The sequence below is a fragment of the Schistocerca piceifrons genome, chromosome 4, assembly GCF_021461385.2.
Source record: "Schistocerca piceifrons isolate TAMUIC-IGC-003096 chromosome 4, iqSchPice1.1, whole genome shotgun sequence".
Classification (NCBI taxonomy): Eukaryota; Metazoa; Arthropoda; class Insecta; order Orthoptera; family Acrididae; genus Schistocerca; species Schistocerca piceifrons.
The window spans coordinates 357,278,942-357,300,923 of NC_060141.1; the positions used below are offsets into that span (position 1 = coordinate 357,278,942).

Below are 21,982 nucleotides of genomic sequence, written 5' to 3' on the forward strand. Positions count from 1 at the left end.
ATATGTTGCGTCTTTTATAACTGAGGTTGAGACCATTCACAGACAACAAGTCAATAATACTTCTAAGGACTGTGTTTGCCGGCCGTGGAGGTCGAGCGGTTGTAGGCGCTTCAGTTTGGAACCGCGCGACCGGTACGGTTGCAGGTTCGAATCCTGCCTCGGGCATGGATGTATGTGATGACCTTAGGTTAGTTAGGTGTAAGTAGTAGTTCCAAGTTCTAGGGGACTGATGACCTCAGATGTTAAGTCCCATAGTGCCCAGAGTCATTTGAACCTTTGAACTATGTTTACTATTCCTTTTGTTGCTGTATGATTTGATTGACTACAATAGTCACGTCATCTGCTGAAGGAACTAATTGTTTTTGTTGTATATTATACGGAAGATCTTTTACATACATGAGGAACAATAGAGGACCTAAGAGTGAACCTTATGGAACCGCATACGTAATTCCTCCCTAGTCGGAATTATGTCCCAGGAGCACACTGATTGAATTGTTAGTGCTCAGGTTAGTTGATGACAATGGTATCATCTGTGAAAATTATGGCACCTACGGAATGGACAAAAAAATCTACACACAACTTCCTGAACTCATTTGATTAGATATGGTATTATCCAGTGGTTGGCTGTCTACTATTAAAATACCATTTTATGACAGTGAGAGCATGGAGATGTCATTTGTGAATGCTTTTGGTAGTGTCGCTGGCGTACCTCAACGCCGGCATGTTTTTCGGCTGGAGTTCGCCGATAATCCCGGAGCTGCAGAAGAACACGTCGCACATCCCCATCACGGAGGACCAGGGCTCGTGGCTGGCGTCCGTGGGCCTGCTCGCCTCGTTGCCGCCCACTCTGCTGCTCGGCGTGTTCGTGGAGACTGTTGGCCGCCGATGGGCGTTGCTGTTCGCTGCCGTACCCCTGCTGACCGTCGCTGTGTGGCAGCGGTTCGCCACCACCTTCGGGGAACTGCTCGCCACCATCGTTGTGGGCAGCGTCAGCGCGAGCATCATCTTACCTGTGAGTGCTCAGCAGTCTGCTAGTGTCTTTCGTGATGCCACATTCTCAAGGGGTGGCGACATAAACGTTTTATTCCGTATTTACGATTTCTTTCCTCTTGTTCGGCCATTTGTGGACCACGTTCTTTCAGGCCAGTTTCTTTTCTTCCGCTCTTTGCCCCTGTTCAACATTCTTTTACCCACATACTTTGCAGCCCTCTTCGCTTTTCTGGCGATGGTGGTTTTGCTCTGGGTCCATTTCTCTCCTGGGCATCTAAACAAGCCTTAATACCAGATTTGGAAGTCATCCTGCATTTTCGTTCTTTCCATTTATTTTGTACCTCTTGGATCTAATGTCCTCAGGTTCTCTTCTACTCAATGAATTGCATTATCTCATATGTCAACCTCTCCTGCTCTATTCTAATAGTATAATGAGGTGACAAAAGTAATGGGATACCAATATTCACGTATACAGACGGCGGTAGCATCGTGTACACAAGGTATAAAATGGCAGTGCACTGGCAAATCAATCATTTGTATTCATGTGGTTCACGTAAAAAGGTTTCCAACGATATTAAGGCTGCACGATGGAAATTAACTGACTTTGTATGTGGAACAGGTGGAGCTAGACGCATGAGACTTTCTGCAGAAATCCATTACTCCGAGATCCACAGTGTCAGGAGGGTGCCATGTACCAAGAATACCACATTTCAGACATTACCTCTCACCAAGGACAATGTAATGGCCGACGGCCTTCACTTAATGATCGAAAGCATCGGCTTTTCTGTAGAGTTGTCAGTGCTAACACATAAGCAACATAAAGTGAAAAAACCGCAGCAATCCATGTCCGACGTACGACGAACGTGCCCGTTAGGACAGTGCGGGGAAATTTGGCGTTAATGAGCTACACAGTCGTGGGGGCCTTTGCTAACAGCACAACATCGCCAGCAGTGCCTCTTCTGGGTCCGTGACCATACCGGTTTTAACCTTTTCTTTTTGGAGTCATCAATCTTCTAACAGGTTTGATTCGGTCCGCCACGAATTCCTCTCCTTTACTAACCTCTTCATCTCAGAGTAACATTCGCAATCCACGGCTTCAATTATTTCCTGGATGAATTCCAATCTCTGTCTTCCTCTACAGTTTTTGCCCTCTTCAGCTCCCTATAGTACCATGGTAATCATTCCCTCATGTCTTAACTGATGTCCTTTCATCGTGTCCCTTCTTCTCAGAGTTTTCCACATATTCCTTTCCTCTCAGATTCTGCGCAGAACCTCCTCATTCCTTACCTTATCGATGCACTTAATTTTCAGTATTCGTCTGTAGCATCACATTTCAAATGCTTCAGTTCTCTTCTGTTTCGGTTTTACCACAGTTCATGTTTCACTTCCATACAATGCTGTGCTCCTACCGAACATTCACAGAAACTAAATCCTCAAATTAAGGTCTATGTTTGATAGTAGTAGACTTCTCTTGGCTCGGAATACCCTTTTGGCCAACGCTAGTCTGCTTCTGGTGTTCTCCTTGCTCCGTCCGTCATGGTTATTTTGCTACTTAGGTATAAGAATTCCTCAAGTTCATCTGCTTCGTAACGCTCTGGTGTTTTTTCCTTCCCTAAAGACAAATTGATTGTCATCTAGCAGATTCTCTATCTTTTCATCCATTCTTCTGTATATTACTCTTGTTGCATGAGCTGTTAAGCTGTGTGAAAATTCTCACACTCGTCATCTCTTGCAGTCTTTGGAATTGTGTGGACGATATTTTGTCACAAGTGAGATGGTGTGTGCCCAGGCTAATACATTCCATACACCGATATCAATAGTTGTTTTGTTGCAACTTCCCCCAATAATTTCAGAAGTTATGATGGAATGTTATCTATCCCTTCTGCTATATTTGATCTTAAGTCCTCGAAAACCCTCTAAAATTCTGATTTTAGTACTGGATCTTCTATCTCTTCTAAATCGATTCCTGGTTCTTCTATCACCTCAGACAAATCTTCCCCTCGCAGACAGCCCTTCAATGTACTCTTTCCATCTGCCCGCTTTCTCCTATGCGTTTAACACGGAACTGCCGTTGCACTTTAATGTAACCATCCAACCTTTTAATTTCACCGAAGCTTATTTTGACTTTCCTGTAAGCTCAGTCAGTCCTTCCGACAATCGTTTCTTTTTAAATTTCTTCACATTTTGCTTGCAGGCATTTCGTTCTAGCTTCCCTGCACCTCCTATTTATTCCATTCGTCAGCGACTTGTATTTCTGTAGTCCTGAATTTCCCTGAACATTTTTGTACTTCCTTCTTTCGTCAATCAACTGTAGTATTTCTTCTATTACCCATGGTATCTTCGCAGTTACCATATTGTATAAATGTTTTCTTTTCCAACTTCTGTGATTGCTCTATTTAGAGGCGTCCATTCTTTTTCAACTGTACTGCCTAGTGAGCTATTCCTTATTTTCCGTAATCCACTTCTTTGCGTGCTGATTCTTCCTGACTACTCTCTTAGACTTCAGCCTACTCTTCATCACTATTTCATTGTACTCTGAGTCTATATCTGCTCCTGGGTACGCCTTACAGTTCAGTATCTGATTTTGGAATCTCTGTCGCAACGCGGGGTAGCGGCGAGGTCTTAGGCGCCTTGCCACGGTTCGCGTCGCTCCCTCCGTCTGCGGTTAAAGTCCTCCATCGGGCATGGGTGTGTGTGTTGTCCTTAGCGTAAGTTAGTTTCAGTTAGATTAAGTAGTGTGTAGGCCTAGGGACCGATGACCTCAGCAGTTTGTTTCCATTGGAAATTACCACCAATTGCCAGTTTCCAATCTTTGTCTGACCATGATGTAATCTAACGGAAATCTTCCCGTATCACGTGGCCTTTTCCAGGTATAGTTCCTCCTATTGTGATAGCTGTGCAGCGTATTCACTATTACTAGCTGAAATTTATTACAGAACTCAGTCTTTCTCCTCTCTCACACCTTGTCCCAAGACCATATTGTCCTGTACCCATTTCTTCTACTCGTTCCTCTACAAATTCATTCCTCTCTCCTGTGACTATTAGATTTTCTACTCCATTTACATACTATATTATCCTTTCAATATTCTCATACACTTTCTCTATCTCTTCATCTTCAGTTTGCGACATCGGCATGTATACCTCAACTTCCGATATCGGTGTTGGTTTGCTGTCGATTCTGATAACACCGAGCGAGGTGGCGCAGTTGTTAGCACACTATACTCGCATTCTGGAGGACGACGGTGCAGCCGTCCTCCTTTAGATTTTCCGTGATTTGCTCAAATCGAGTCAGGCAAATGCTGGGATGGTTTCTCTGAAAGGGCACTGCCAACTTCCTTCTCCATCCTTCCCTAATCCAATGGGATCGATGACCTCCCTCTTTAGTTCCCTTTTCCCAAATCGACCAACCTACCGATCTGATGAGATCAACACTATCACTTAACACTTGACAGTAAAACACTCTCTGTCCTACCTTCCTATTCATAACGAATCCTGCTCCCTTTATACTGTTTTCTGCTGCTGTTCATATTACCCTCTACTTGTCTGGTGAGTAATCCTTGTCTGTTTTCCGTTTCACTTCACTGACCCCTACTATATCTACATTGAGCCTCTTTTTGTTGGTTATTCTATCTTTTTGTCATTCACTTTTGTCAGTCCCGTCCTGGAGATCCGAGTGGGAATTACTCCGGAATCTTTCGTCAATGTAGAGATCATCATGACACTTCTTCAGTTACCGGCCTCATGTCCTATGGATACACGTTATGTGTCTTTAATGCATTGGTTTTCATTCCCTTCTGCATCCTCGTGTCGTTGGTCATTACCGATTGTTCCGCGTTTGGGGACAGTTTCCCAGTCCAAGGACAAGTGAGTGCCCTGAATCTCTGTCTGCTCCTCCGCCCTCTTTGACAAGTCGGTTGGCAAAATGAAGGTGATTTCTTATGCCGGAAGTCTTCGGCCGCCAATGCTGATTATTAATCAAAATTTGTGCTGCAGCTGGTTTCCAACCCGGGACAGAGGATATTTTGATTATTAATCAGACACACTATGCCTAAAAGACGGGTAGACCAGGAAACTTCTAAGCCACCTAACTTTGTCGTTCCTCTAAGTATTCTTCCCCAGAGCAAGTTTTTCAACCTTAGTGAAAGTATATTGCTTCAGTTCAAGACATTCTACGCCACCTGCCGTGATGCCCTCAAGAGGGAGACGTAAACGGCGGATAAATAATTAAAAAGTAGCACTTTACCTTGCGTTCGGCATCTACATCAACCTGTAAACTTGGGACATTTCCTTGGCGGATTATCTTACAACAACTATCATACTGCCTGACTCTGTGACTGAACTCTCTATGGAGTATCTGTGTACATTCAGTTCACCTACCTTAACTGTGGACTGTGTTTCGTACGCTACATTAACGGTCCGAACGTGTGTAATGCTGCTGTCGATACGATAGTTCACGGTGTTCTGCTTATACAACATTTTGTGCAATTTCAAGCTTGTTAGTAAGTAGGGAGATGTTGCAGACACAACAGAAACAGCAACTGACTGTAAAAATATAAGTAACAGAAAAGTACTTCTATTAAATGCATGTCAGCCGGCCGCGGTGGCCGAGCGGTTCTAGGCGCTTCAGTCCGGAACCGAGTGACTGCTACGGTCGCAGGTTCGAATCCAGCCTCGGGCATGGATGTGTGTGATGTCCTTAGGTTAGTTAGGTTTAAGTAGTTCTAGGGGACTGATGACCTCAGAAGTTAAGTCCCATAGTGCCCAGAGTCATTTGAACCATTAAATACATGTCATACGAAGAAATCCTGGACATAAGTGTGTTTGTGGCACGCATGACTGTTAGCTATAGGTGGCAGTAGGATAGAGGTTAACTGCCTACGCATAACTTGATAAATCGTCTCCGGCAGTTCTGCTACCCCTTCATATTGTCGGCCAGTATTTGCAGAAGTTGGCCGCAGACAATCTGGTGTCCAGCAAGATTAGCCGGGTCTGTATTACATGTAACTCCCTGTTCACTGTATTGGTGACTAATCTTGCATAATCCAATATTTCCACCGTAGTCCTCGTACCATCCTGGTGTTGTTCAATCCTCCTTTCTCTAGATTTTTTAGCCTGGGTGATCTGCCATTCCGTTCGAGCTTATTACCCTCCACTAAGCTCTTCAAATGCATAAGTCACTTAGTTCCTGTAAGTCATCTGTGTTCACGGTCAAAAATACTTATCCATGTTTCTACTCCCTTTGTTTGTAACCAGAATATCCACAACGATAGCACTTAATATCAATACAGATAATATTTCCTCTATTACGGACATTCGTTACCGAATTTATTTTTTCCACTGCTATAGGCTCACCAATACAGGTTTTGAAAATTCTGCACACATCTTTCTAGAGATGTGAGGAGGCATTTCCCTTACAAATGCGTCTAATATCCTGTGTTCGACTTCCTACAGAACGATTCTACTTGTTTAGTCATCATCCATCAGTTGATCATTGATCTTTCATCTCCACCTAGAAAACTGTAGTCAAACTCTTTCTGCTTCGTGACACCGTATTTAATTCTGTGCAGCAGAATCTACAGCTATTTTTCATCCTACAACGTCGTACCCGATCGTTAATGGATTTTATCAAATGATTCAGCGTTTCCTGTCAAGCGCGACTTGGTCATCAATAACAACTATTCATCTATCCATAATCAAAAGTTTTATGCAGACAGTAAGTTATCTGTAAATACTAGTACATTCTCTTCTGACTTATCTGAAACTTTGTTGCTACGAAAGGTGCCATTGTTTTATTTATTGCCATCCATTGCTCGTATCATATCTTTGACGGCCTCTCCGCAATTTTGCGATAATATAAAACCCATTGCTCTTCTTTGAACTTTTTCGATGTCCTCTGTCAATCCTATTTGGTAAGGATCTCATACCGCACAGACAAGCGTAGTGTTGCCAATCTGGGTAGTTGGCATGTTGCATCCTCTAAGCGTTCTGCCAAAAAGGCGGCCTTTGGTCTGCCTTCCCCACAACATTATCTATGTGATCGTTCCAAAATAAGTTATTTGTAATTGTAATTCCTACGTATTTAGTAGAATTTACACTCTTTAGATGTGGGTGATTTATCTTGTAATCGAAATTTAGTGTATCCCTGTAAGTCTGATGTGGATGCTTCACACTTTTCATTATTTTGAGCCCATTGTCACATTTTTCACAATACCGATATCTTTTACAGACCATTTTGCAGTACGTTTTGATCGTCTGATGACTTTGGAAGATGGTAAATGACAGCATCATCTGCAAACAGTCTAAGAGTGCTGCTCAGATTGTCTCCTAAACCGTTTATGTAGATCACGAGGAGCAGATGGCATATAAAACTTCGTTGGGGAACACCAGACATTACTTCTGTTATACTCGATGACTTTCCATCAGTCATTACGAACTGTCACATTTCCGACAGGAAATCACGGATCCAGTCACACAATTTGATTAGAAGTAGCTTGTGAGGAAGGCTGTCAAATTCATTCCGGAAATCTAAAATTATGGAACTAATTTGACGCCCCTTGTCGACAGCACCCATTACTTCGTGAGAATAAAGAGCTAGTTGAGGTTCACAAGAACGACATTTTCTGAATCCGTTTTAGCCATCTGTCAATGAATTGTTTTCTTCGAGGTAATTCGAAATGTGTGAGTTCAGTATATGTTGCAAAACCCTACTGCAAATCGACGTCTGTAATACTGCGGTGTCCTTGGAATATTCGTAAGTCCTGTGTTGAATATTGATGCGATCGGCGTATCTTTCCAGACTTTATGTAGGGATCTTTCATCGAGAAAGCGGTTGTATCTGATTTGTTACTAAAGAGCTAGTGAATCAGCATGCGTGGTATGCGATCTGGACTGGAGGAGAGGTTTAAGAGAGTTACTAAGAGATTTAAGCTGCTTCATTACACCGAGGATATCTACTTCTAAGCTATCCATGTTGGCAGTTCTTGACTCAAACTCTGCAATCTTTAGTTCACCATTTTTGGTGAAGGAATTTCAGAAAACCATAATTAGTAACTCGACTTTAGTGACGCTGACATTGGTAACATTAGCATCGCTATCACGGAATGAAGTTGTTGTGTCTTTCCGCTGATGTACTTTCCATACAGCCATAATCTTTTTGGATTTTTTGCCAGATGTCCTTACAGAGTTCCTTTGTGGGAACTGTTAAAAATACCTTGCATTGAAGTTAGTGCTAAAATTCGAGTTTCTGTAAGACTTCCGCAATCTTGGGGATTTTTCCTTTTCTTTTTTGCATACTTCATCATTGCTTCTGCAACAGTGTTCAGGCCTATTTTATGTACCACTTCATTCCTTTACTATTTTATTTGGTATAAATCTACCCACACATGAAAAGAGTTTCTATTAATAATTCTGCCTGGAAACACTAAGCCAGTCTTCTTTCGATCCTTAGTAACGATAAGTTTTAGTAAGTTCCAATATAGACTGTCGAAAACAGTTATGACTCCAAGAAACATTAAATGTACAGTAATGAAATTTCGGAAATACATTTATCTAGGTAACATACTTAAGTGATTAAAATTCCAAGATCATACATTACTGAAAAAGCAGAAGAAGTCATTGCAGATGTGAACTGATGATACAGTAATAACCGGTGTAGCATTGCGTTGTACAGGTGCCGCATGCCAGATGTGGGGTGATGTTCCATGCCTATCGCACTTGGTGAATAAAGGAACAATCAATGCTGTTTGTGGACGACGCTGGAATTGTCGACTGATGATATCCAACATGTGCTCGATTAGAGACTGATTTCGTGATCGAGAAGGTCAAGGGAACACGCCAATATCCTGTAGAGCACTTAGGGATACATCAGCGGTATCTGGGCGAGTGTTATCCTCTTGGAAAATACCCCCTGGAATGGCAGCCCAACAGGTTGAATCACCGGACTGACGTACAATTTTGCAGTCAGGGTGCGTGGTATAATCACGAGAATTCTCCTGCTGCCGTACAAAATCGCACATCATACCATAACTCCAGTGTGTCTAGCACGCAGCAGCTGAGGCACAACCATCTTCCATCAGAAAACACCCTGCCCTCCAGTGTGCTATCACTTGACGCCACTGAAGTCTCAAATGGCGATGGAATATACGCTACAGGGCGTCTGTCTCGGAGCTGTCATTGAAGTAACCGATTTGAAACAGTTTGTTGTGTCAGTGTGGTGCCAACTGCTGCCCATATTACTGCTGCAGATGCAGTACGAAGCTAAATAACCATACGCCGAACACTATGGTCTTCCCTCTCGTTACGTGCCACGTAGCGCGACAGAGCCCGGACTTCTTTCGACCGTACATTCTCTTGTCAACCACTGCCATCAATCATGTACAGTGGCTGCTTTCCTGCCATCTCTTTCCGCAGTATTGCGGAAGGAACATCCGCCTCCTCGTAGCCCTATTGCATGACATAGTTCAAAGTTAGGGAGCTGTTGATAATGGCCTTAGAGGTATTCTTGATTAATGTCATCTCACTACGTCCAGTCTCAAAGATAACTACCGCTGACGAACGTTTAAAGCAAACCTGATTTGTGTCCTCATAGTGGCGCTATTGTCACCTCTCTTAAATTAGAGTAGAAATCATGTTTCACATGTAGCAACATCTACCGACTTTCGTTTATGTGTCAAAATTCCTTCTTGGTGTTACGATGATTCTTTTTTCGTCAGCATTTCTCCAAAACCCCATTACCTTCTTTTCTGGAACTGTGCGCCTTGAGAAAATGAAGTGACTTGTGGACTATTTTCTGTTTGTCTGCAGTTGGCTCCCGTTTACTTGGTTGAAATAGCCGAGGACCGCATCAGAGGGTTCTTGGTGTCACTGGGTACATTGATGCTGGGAGTGGGTTCCCTGCTGATCACCGCTATTGGGCCAAAAGTGTCTTTCTTCACGGTGACCGAAATCATGATGGTCGGGCCGGTCTTGTTTGTGGCCATCTTCTGGTGGATGCCAGAGAGTCCGTACTTCTTGTTGGCGAAGCATCGCAAGGACGAAGCGACCAAGGCGCTGATGAGGCTGCGCGGGAAGAGTTCGGAGGAGGAGGTGCAGGGCGAGCTGGAGGTCATCCAGAGGGGACTGGAGGAGCGCTCGCAAAAGGAGATCAGCGCCGCAGACGCCTTCCGGGAGCTGCGGAGGAACGCCAGGTCGCGGAGGATCTTCATGGTGAGTTACTGATGAGACGGCTGCTGGCTGGAAAATACTTCAGTGTGTTTGGGGTTCACGTCCGAGGAGTCTCGTCTCTACTATACGCAGCGAATTTCTAGACTACATCAATATTTACATTCACACTCAGGTCTTTCGCAGAGTGTACACAGAATAACTACCAGAACATTTCTCTACCGTTCCACTACCTAATGGCACTTGGGGCCAATGAACACCAATTCGTATCACACTGCTGACTGTTAACAAAAACATAAAGAAGAGCTTCTCACGTACGTAAATAACTCTAAGAGTTCTTGAGTAATGGCTGTCGTCGCTACCATTAGGCAAGACTAGACGACCACCTAGGGCAGCAAAATTTTGCGGGCGGCGAAAGGAAGGGAAAGTGTCAATACCTTTCGACAAAAAACAACATCCACGCCTCATCGGTATCCGAAAATGGTTCAAATGGCTCTGAGCACTATGCGACTTAACTTCTGAGGTCATCAGTCGCCTAGAACTCAGAACTAATTAAACCTAACTAACCTAAGGACATCACACACATCCATGTCCGAGGCAGGATTCGAACCTGCGACCGGAGCGGTCGCTCGGCTCCAGACTGTAGCGCCTAGAACCCCGCGACCACTCTGGCCGGCTCGGTATCCGACCGTGGATCCGTCTCGTAAGAATGATCGGAGTCCAGTCGCTTCGATCAGTGTGCCACCGGAGCGGCTAATAAACGTTGTAAAAGTCCCAACAGAAAATGCAGACAAGACATATTTTATTTATTTAATCGCATAAAAGTGGATGCTCAAGAAGATGAGGTTTGTTCCTCATTCTAAAAATACTTCAATTAAAACAGAAACGACATAACACCACGATTATCCAGACGACTTATTTGGATGATTCGCAGTGTCTCCCATCAGTATACTATAATTTCTAAGTTATGGGAAAAATGCCACATTTGGTTGCGCTGGTACATTCAGTTGAGCGATAGTTTAAAATGTTCTGCACATTCTTCCTATTTAAATTACTTTAGGAAACTTTAGAAACTGAGGATGAAATATAAGAAACGGATGGCATTTGTTGTCATCAATAGGTCTTAAAGAAATAGAGGAGAAAGCCTGAAACCTGAGAACCGTTCCCAGAAAATGAGGACGCCTGGTCACCTTAATTTAATAATGTTTAGAAGTAGTATCATACGAGAGGTGCATTTCTTTACCGTTGGATGTTTTTGGTGGTGGAGTGTGGGAGGGAGTAGGCGATATTATTGGGGAGACCGATGGGAATTTAAAAAAAGAGGGGCGTCATTTTTCATTTCTGCCTAGGGCTGCAGAACACCTTCCAACGACCCTGTGAGTAACAGCACGCATTAGGTTGTGATGGACGGCAAGTGTTCTGCGGAGACAAAGTTTACAAAATTGTTAAGACTTTCTTATTCCTTGTTGAAGATATTACCGTGTTTTTGTATTTCTACAGCTTCTCTCAACACGCGGGTGTGATAGTGCTTCTCTACAGCCAGAACTTCCGTGTTGGCGAATTTTATTACGTGGTCGGTCTCACTCATTGATTGCTCTGCCACGGCCGATTTCTCCACCTGCACCAACCTGCAATGTCGCCTATGTTCTTTGATCCTGGTGTTGATTGAGCGTCCAGTCACTCCCACATAAACTTTTCCACTGGTGCATGGTATGCGGAATATTCCCGACACTGCAGGTGGGTCCCTTTCCTCCTTTGCCTATCTAAGACATTCATTGATCTTCCTTGTTGTTTTAAATTTACCATGGAAGCATAAAAGGACAAAAACCTACCATTTCTAGATTTGCTGACCACAAGGGATGGTGAAAACCTAGGACGTAGTGTGTACCGAAAACTGACACACACGGACCTATACTTGCACAAACTGTCAAACCACCACCCGCGCCAGAAAAGATACATGTTTAATACGCTCGTAACGCCAGCAGGACGAATATGTGAGCCGCAGCACCTCAGATGTGAAATGCAACACCTGGAAACTGTTTTGAGGAGCAATGGGTACTCCACAAATTATATTAGAAGTGTAAAAGAGCCAAACACTCGACGAAGTAGGAAGTCAGAAAAAGAAATGTCGCGTACGGCCTTTCTGCCATACATTCCAAGAGTGACAGACAGAATCGGCCGTATCTTGCGCAAACACGGCGTAAAGACGATTTTCAAACCAACAAGGAAGATCAAACAATGTCTTAGATCGGCAAAGGAGAAAAAGGACCAACTTGCAATGTCGGGAATGTATCCCATACCATGCATATGCGGAAACGTTTATGTCGGAATGACTGGACGATTAATCAACACCAGGATGAAAGAACGTAAGCGACATTGCAGATTGGGGCTGGTGGAGAAATCGGCTGTGGCAGAGCACGCTCTGAATGAGACCGGCCACGTAATAAAATTCGCCGACACGGAAATTCTGGCTGTAGAGAAGCACTATCACAGTCGCTTGTTCAGAGAAGCTGTAGAAATACAAAAACACGGGAATAGCTTCAACCAGAAAGATGAAAGCCCTAAGGTAAATGGATGCTGGCTTCACGTACTGCAGCGAACGACCGTCGCAGGGAAATGGAAGAACCGCACCGAAAGTGACTGCGGAGAAGCCCTCGGACGTTGGCGAGCTGGGTACATTGTGGCCGCGATCTCGGCTCCAGTTCACCACCGGCAATGGAGGCAGAACCTTTCACAATGCTAGCCACTCGTGCTGGCGAAACGTCAGTAAAATCATCAGACGAACTTCGGCCGAAGAACCAGAGACAGAAACGAATAGGCAGTTTGTCGTGACAAACTTTATCTGGAGGGCCCCAGGAAGAGCACAGCCCCGAATCCTCCCGAAATCAGGTAGGTAGGCAGGTAACAGGAGCGAATCCTCCCAAACTGAAACAAAGCTACAGATCACTGTCTGCGCTAATGACCACAGCTGCCTGCGTCCACTTCGCAGTTCGCGGCAGATCGTTATAGAGTGAACATGTCCTAAGACGAGCTCACACTTTCAGTAAGTAGGAAGGGAAGGAAGATGTTAGTTTTGAAAGGTAAAACCTTCGGTTTTCCAAAACTGCTGAAAGGTGGCCTAGCGCGATGGACGTGCAACATTAATGGCAAGTGTCAAGAAGAGCACAATCATGAAGAAATGCCTCATAACAAAATTCAGAGGCAAGAAATCATTTCTGACCGAAAGAGACAAGCCATAGAAGATATTTGTGAGCGACCATGAAAAATAATTTACCGGAAGTTAAAAGGAGAAGATACGCAAGATATAACTACGAGAGATGTCAACAATTTTCGTAAATCTATTTCCAAAGATAGGCGCATAATTCTGCCAAAACTGCCCACGAATGCTGCAGATGTTCATGTTGTTATCAACATGCTGGTTGTGGAAATCACAGACGGGACAAAGTGTTTATTAGTAAATAACACCGAGAGAAAAGTGATCGTATTTTGTGACTTTGTAAACATTAAAACATTAACGCAGTGTGAATCTATATAAGTTGATGGTACGTTCAATTGCTGTCCAAAGTTTTTTGTCAGCTGTTTACGATACTTGGGTTAGTTAATGGCCATTACATTCCATTGGTCTTCTCTTTATTGAACGACAAGGAAACTTCGTCATATCAGTATGTATTTCAAAGCGTTGTTGATAATTATAGTGATATATGTTTGAATTTTTCGCCATCAACTGACTTTTTCAACAGACTTCTGACTTTGAAGAGAGCATAATTAAATCTGGAAATGTAACCATAATTGATAAAATAAACACTGAGATAGAATATGTGTTGCTTAATTATGATTTGCTATTTTAATAAATTAATTTTGAAGAAATCAAGGCTATAAATGATTCGAGTTTCTAAAAGTAAATATCTAAATAAGATAAAAGATAAAACTTTTAAACATAAAATACACGCGAAAAATTTTTACATCCTCTACTGTAACTTCATATGCTTTCTTTTGCCTGCTTGGAGTATTCGTAACGTTTGGAACTGCTACCTGCTTCAAACGGGAGGATTCGGTCCCATCGTTTTACAGACCCTTGTGGACTTCGGATGATTCGGTACCATTTTTCTGACCGCGGGAGAATTCGGGACTGCGCCCCCCGGGGAAGTTTGATAAGACTGCTCTTGTTTTCTGTACACATAAAAGATGTGCAGCAGTCTGCGACTGTTTTCTGATGACACTGTAGTGTACGGCTCAACGTCCTCCACAAGTGACTGTTGTGCAGAATAGGATGACTTGGCCAGAACTTCTATGTAGAGTGATGAATGGCAGCTTTCTTGAAGGGTGAAAAATGGAAACCAATGGAGGTGAGCAGAAGAAAATATCCTATAACGTTCGAATACAGTATTAGTGGGTGCTGCTTGGATACTGCGACATCGATAATACGAGTAAATATAGGCTGAACGCTGCAAAGAGAAATGGAATGATACGAGCACGCGAGGTCGGTTGCAGACGAGGCGAATGGTCAACTTCAGTCGATTTGGAGAATTCTAGGAAAATGTCGCTTGTCTTTATAGCATATCTATTACAGAACACTGGTGTGACCCTTTCTTGAGTACTGCTCGATTGTTTCGGATCTCCAGCAGGATGGATTAAAGAAACACATCGAAACAATGAAGAGGCATGTTGCCAGATTATTGAGGAAATTCAGAATACTGGTTTTTGCGACGTAATTTGGAACAACCCTACTGCCATCAAAATATATCCTGCGTAAGAGACAGGAAGATTAGGATTAGAGAAATCAAGATTCATACTGAAACGATGTGAAAAGTCGTTTCTCTCGCTCTCTTTCGGAGAGGGAGGGCAAAATAAATAACTGGCGGTGATACGACGCACCGTCGGCCATGCCCCATGTCGTGGCTTATAGGGTGTGTGTGTATGCGAAAGAAAAATATTTCTTGTGCTCTCTTATTTCTCTTATTTTATGACGATAGTCATTTCTCCATATGTAGGTGGGAGACAACGAAATATTTGGCATTTGGCATAGGAAGATGGTGAGTGAAATGTCGTGTAAGATCTCCCCATAACGAACAATGCCGTTGTTTTTATAATCACCACCCCACTCGTCTATTGTGTCCATAACACTCTCTCAAATATTCCGTAATATTATAAAACGAAGTGCCCTTCTTTCAACTTTTAAGACGTACTCTGTCAATTCTGTCTGGTAATAATCCCATTAGTCCAGGATAGACGGACAAACATAGTATGGGCAGTCCCTTCAGTACTTCTATTGCAACTTGGCGGCGTCTCCTAGTATAACTCAGTATTTGGTCCACTTTTCGTGTGTGTGTGTGTGTGTGTGTGTGTGTGTGTGTGTGTGTGTGTGTGTGTGTGTGCCGGCCGGGGTGGCCGAGCGGTTCTAGGCGCTACAGTTTGGAACCGCGCGACCGTTACCGTCGCAGGTTCGAATCCTGCCTCGGGCATGGATGTGTGTGATGTCCTTAGGTTAGTTAGGTTTAAGTAGTTCTAAGTTCTTGGGGACTGATGACCTCAGAAGTTAAGTCCCATAGTGCTCAGAGCCATTTGAACTATTTGTGTGAGTGTGTGTGTGTGTGTGTGTGTGTGTGTGTGTGCGTGTGTGTGTGTGATGATTCCAGTTTAAGTTCTTCGTAATTGAATACCAACGTATTTAGCTGAATCGAAAAACATTCAAATTTATCTGATTTATCTTCTAACCAAGACACGATAATATAACTGTGCACATATAAAGATCACTCAGTGACAGGTGAAATTATAAACGCAAGTAAACTGAATGACTGACATCAAACTCCGTCTAAGCGGACCACAGCCTGACGAGATTTTCAGCTAGGAAAAATTTAAGACAATAATATTGTTGTCTAAAGCTGTTACATTCTGTTTCCTTTTTTCCTGCACAGAGACCCAACACACGGTACTGTAATCTAAGTGTCAGCAACTGCCGGCCGCGGTAGCCGAGCGATTCTACACACTTCAGTCCGGAACCTGCTACGGTCGCAGGTTCGAATCCTGCCTCGGGCATGGATGTGTGCGATGTCCTTAGGTTAGTTAGGTTTAAGTAGTTCTAAGTTCTTGGGGACTGATGACCTCAGAAGTTAAGTCCCATAGTGCTCAGAGCCATTTGAACCATTTGTCAGCTACTAGTAGAAATACTCTACGTCCTTCACTGACAAACTGTGTCAGTGTTAGCCTCAGTGTACAAAATTATAACCCCAGATCACTTTACGCAATAAAATCGCAAGTTCTGCCGAACTGCTAGCAGAAAGTAATCAGAGTACTGGCTATTTGTAAATTATTCAGAAGTCCACAGTGAACTCATGGGAAATAATGCTACGTGTCGCGAGTGACGAGCAAAAACAGTTCTGTCTCCCAAAACGTATGCGGCTGGAATACCGCTCAGGCTAACACAGATGTTGCCTCAGTTAATCCAGTTTCCTACCATTAGTTTTAAAATTTAATGCCCAACGTCACGTTTTTCTCGCGGGATTGAGGTAGTGTGAGAGCACACACACACTTTCGTGATCATGTTCCCTGGAAATGAGGAAGAGAAGGAAGAGGGCTACCCTGTCTGAACACACCAGTTTTCAGACAAGATAAGAATGTGCATGCGCAGGCATTCACGCATGAGGTAAAAAAAATTCGGGGAAACCATTCTGCAAAACTTACATGACGTTAGGGTATAAAAGTCGGAAGACTTGCTTAAAGGCTTTTAGTCGATGTTGCACAATCAGACGTCACCAATGCGGGAAATACTATGCTTGCGAAATTAAATTCTGCTGCCGTAATTTACATAAATAGGAGGTTATAAGCTAATTTTAACGTTTCTAGTTGTTATGAATGATATGTTTAATTTAATTTTTGTAACGAATAATACTGTAATATTAAATAAGGTGAATACAGTGTAAAAGCGTATTTTTCTGTTGCTCCTACAGTCGCACATCTAGGTCTAATTTTACAAGAATAGGAATAGTTGCCGATGTCGTGGTGTTAGCATTGGCACATGCATGGGTCGTCGGCCGAGGAGGCTCATCGTTAGGAGTGTTCGGTGCACTGTGTATTCAGACACACACACACTTTGCCCAGCATTAAAGTCTGATGTTAATTTTGCCACAGTTCGCCGCCTGTTCTGTTTTACCAGTCTTCCGAAATTACAACGTCCGACTTGGGTAATAAGGGTGGTCGCCCATCCCCACGACCTCTGGACGTGGTTTCACCTTGGTTTGGTCGAGTGTTGAAGACTCACCACAGCGCTTCTCGACCACCCGACAAATCGTGCAGTTTCCGACATGCTCGTGCCGATTTCATTCTTCTATGGGTTTCAAAAAAATGGTTCAAATGGCTCTGAGCACTATGGGACTCAACTGCTGAGGTCATTAGTCCCCTAGAACTTAGAACTAGTTAAACCTAACTAATCTAAGGACATCACAAACATCCATGCCCGAGGCTATGGGTTTCAATTAGAGGATATTTGCTATAGTTATAAACTCTACTAGAGCACGCCGTTTTTCACTCACCGACATACTTACAGTATGTTACACACTGCTATATTAGAGCTACAGTTCAGAGGCCTTTAGGGCCAGAGCGTTGCAACTTGCTCCAGTGAAGCAGGGAATACGACCGAGTAATATGCATGACATATTACACCTCGACCGATATCGAGAACAGAATGAAGAGGTCGTCTCCTTAACTGAATTGTCAACACATCTGACTGCCAAGCAGTAGGCACAGGTTTGATTCCCAGCCGTGTCGGAGGTTTTTTCCACTTTGGGTCTGGGTATTGTGTAGTCCTCATCATTTGATCATCATCGACACGCAGATTGCCCAGTGTAGCGTCAACTCAAAAGACTTGCAGCTCTTTGGCCGAACTTCCCCAGGTAGGGACTCGCAGCCATGAATGTCATACGACCATTTCATTCATTTACTAAATAGGAAAATTCGGAGGCATTACATTTCAGCAAGCCCTCGGACACGAGGCAGCATGGGAACTGTTGCAGCTGTGTCGTCTAGATGACTTATTTAGCCTTCCAGTTACCATGGATGAGAACTAGATGTATTACAGTAAGAAATAAACAAAGGAGCAAAGGAATCCGTGTAAAAGTGTGGATTCACCAGCGCCGTAGAGGGTAAAGACATAAACATCACCGGCCAGGAGGATGCTGAATGTATTTTGGGACCGACAGGCCGCCGTGCTCACATGGGCAGTCAGTCAGTGGAGCATACTACCGAAATAACCTAATGCGATTGCAGGAGGCTGTCAAGACGAAGCATCACGGAAATCTGTTCGAGTGTTCACGCCTTACAACGCCCCAGCTCAAGATCAAGGCACACATGTTGTTTCAGTTACCAAATTTTGTCTCGCTCCCTGTATTCTCACCCGACACGCAGTTACTTCTTCCTCTTTCTTCCGATGAAGAAGCAACTGCGTGGCAAGCATTTCCAGAGTGGCAGTGTTCCGATTTTCTAGATGTTTCCATCAAAGCAGACTACGAGAGTTAAGGTTACCCTCACGTTGAGAAAAATGTGTGATATTGAAGGATGAATATCTAAAGAAGGAATAACCCTAATAGGCACAGCTCTGTCTCTTAGAGGTGACAGTTAAATACCTGCAAGTATACTTATCACACACATCGAAAACTAATCCGGTATGTGACTTCTGAATTTAACTTCATTTTTAAGATATTTCTGTGGCTAATGAAGTTCATTTTACTTATAGGTGTCAAGATATGTCCCTTAAAATCTCTTTTTATAACATTCATCTTTATGGTAACAGTTATCAATGGTCTTCACGATGTGTGTGGTGCTGAGCGGCGTCGACGCCATCGGTGCCAACACACTGCATATCCTGGTGGAGAGTAACAGCTCGCTGGACCCGGAGCTTTCGGCCATCGGCGTCTCCAGCAGCACGGTGCTGTCCTGTATTGTCTTCTCCCTCGTGGTGGACCGACTGGGTAGGAAGCCACTGCTGCTGTTCTCCTTATGTGGCTGCTGCGTCGCTACTACATCCCTCGGCGTCTACTTCTTCCTCAGCATCTATGCCAGCGAGGGCACCACAGACGCTGTCTTCTGGCTGCCTCTTATCGGTCTCATTGTCTATTTTGTAAGTAACTAACGTTAGCCTTTCCTCATATCTGAGTGCTTTTGTTTTTATTTGGTCATTAGTAGTGACGGAGCCCTGGACTAACAACTAAATGTGAAAGGGGGAACGGAAAATTTAACTAGCGTACCTACCTTGCATGAGAAGACCCAATAGGAGGTAAAATTCCTGCCTTGCACGAGAAAGACGTACACAGGTGTAGTCCTCCTTGAAATATCCACGCCACAGTATCCTTCCATGATGCTAGAGGCACCAATACCATTGTGTACAATTTCGTACACAATGGTTAGGACAGACGGACTTCAGAGTGGGGTGGCAACTGTCGGTGTAGGGAAGCTGGACAGGTGTAGAAATGATTAGTAAACAGTAAACGGATAATTTACTTAACTTGTATTACTCCAAACGAACGAAGACTCATTACAAATAATGCAGCTGGAAAGAGAGTCCAGCTTTTACAATAGCAACTAGGACGAGGATCGCTCTACGAATCATAAACGATGGTGTCGTAGCCATGAAGCTCCAAGAGCATGTGGGCCATGTGGCTGCCACCGGTCGTCCTACATCGTGGCGGCAGGGGTTACTCGTAGTCCACAGCAACTGGAGGCGTGGCTCAGTGGGCGCGCACCATTGGGTCCTCCAGATCTCTCGCGACCGATATTGGCGTCAGACGGAAACTTGAAATTCCGTTGCCAATTCCGCGACGCCCGTGGGGTGCTATTGATGCGTGACATCACGAAACAGAATGATTTAGTACATCTACATTTTATCAGTGAGCTACATAGTTTTCTCTTTGCTCCTCTAGCAGTGCAGTACGATACTGTGGCACGGAGGTTTCGCTAAGTACCAGGGCTGCAAGAATGTACCAGCAAACGAACGAGAAATTAATTTCGTTAAGTTTATTTTTTAGAAGTGGTGATTGATACGAGAGCTATTGGAAAGCAGGGAACAATCGACCGTTAGATGGAAACCACAGTGGTAATACGTTGAAGCTTTGCACAGAAGTTTTGGTCAGTGCCTCGTGATAGCGTCACGTCGTTCTTCTCAGTTCTGAGCGCACAGTGAGCATGTATAGATGCACAGAGACACAGAAAACTGTCTCCCGCCAAGTGTAGGTTTATGTCCACCGATTTCGCCTGATTTCGTGCGACGCCACGTAATGTAACTGTCAAGCAGTTCCTTGTTCGTGACGGTTCTTGGCCGCATACTGTAGCAGCAATGAGGACGCTGCTGCAGCGTTTTCGATGGGGAGTGTTCACCAACCTTACAGGCCGAACTTTGCTCCCTGTGACTTTCATCTCTGCTCAGAACACCCGCTGACTGTGAATACAACATTTTGGCACAGGCAACTATCTGCAGTCCACCTTAGAAAATTGTCAGGAAGCAAAGGGGACTGGCTTCTATTACGAGGGTATTATAATGTTGTCACAACGCTACGATAGATGTCTATGTTAAGTCGGAGCAGCGACTATTTACGGAAGTAGCTCGAAGATGTAGCTAATTGTTGCAACTATGTATGTGATTTCGATGTCGCGACTGATCGCTCCTTACTTTACAAATAGCCCTCGTACCTTAGAACAAACACTCGCAAATATGGGTTTCTTCACTTGGTACCTGTACTACACACGTGTGGATCATTCGAACAGCCATCATTGAAGCGGAAATGACGGTGAGGTTAGAGAGCCTGTTTTCACGTATGAGGTTTCGTGTACTCGGAGACTGTACTTCTACGTTGCGGTGCTAATGCGGGGCCCACGCAATAAAGTAGCGCAGCGAAAGAGGATCTCAGTCTCGTTGCTCCAGAGTCCGACAACTACGTCACTACGAATGGTACTTCACTGTTTATCCGAAGATCGTAATTACTGGCATAATTCAGCAGTTAACGAGACGTAAATTTCAAACTTCCCATTCCGCGATTCCACGTAATATGGGCACAGTTGACATTGTAACCATCGTCTGCTTCACTACTGTTAGCACCACCCTCTGTATTTACATAAGCAGATTCCAGATTTTTTTGTATTAACATTTACAGAGCTTGTTTTCACATCAAGCATTGGCACTATCAAGAGGTTGTATAACCTTGGAAATTAAGGCAATTATTGCCTTCTTCCAGTCTGAAAAATATCCATTAATAGTCGGTGTTGACTTTTATCGTGATATCTGTTATTCAGAGATACTGATAACTTCGCACTTTCAACGGCACTTTACTTTCTGCGATTAATTAGTGTGGTTACAATACTTAGGATTGCCCAAAAGTAACAAATATTCAGACTGCTATCGATACCCATAAAACACCTCAACACCGTAAATATTGTAGTTCACAAACGAAGTCGCTGATTACAAGATGTGCTACGTATTTTAAAACTTGAAGTAAATATTTTCGTGGCTCAAAGCTGAATACAGATACATTGTTTCCCATTATATGCAACATTTTCTTTTACTTGTACATTTTATAACCATAAACTTAACAATTATATTCAGTGTGTTCTCCCGATGCACAGCCGACGACCCTACAAATATCTTATTCGGCGAAGTATACTCTTTTTGTACTGTGGAAAGCTGCTATCGCTCCCACTCCGATGTCGCGTCACTCATGTACCGAAAGAAACATGTGCAAAATGTTATAGGCACTTTCTCCCAATTAAAGTTATTACTGCTATATAACATTAACTAATACCAAAATAAATGATAAATTTGCCCTTACGTGCATCGTCGAAGCAGCCCGAA

General features: G+C 43.6%; 1 protein-coding gene across 1 annotated transcript in view; it reads left to right on the forward strand.

The window, feature by feature from the left end:
- LOC124795832 (facilitated trehalose transporter Tret1-like) overlaps nucleotides 1–21,982 on the forward strand; it is a 67,458-nt gene that overhangs the window by 35,493 nt on the left and 9,983 nt on the right. The window contains exons 2-4 of the mRNA XM_047259915.1: nucleotides 696–1,012; nucleotides 9,793–10,194; nucleotides 18,935–19,261. Coding sequence (XP_047115871.1) covers nucleotides 696–1,012; nucleotides 9,793–10,194; nucleotides 18,935–19,261 — 1,046 coding nt within the window. The remainder of the gene's footprint in view (nucleotides 1–695; nucleotides 1,013–9,792; nucleotides 10,195–18,934; nucleotides 19,262–21,982) is intronic.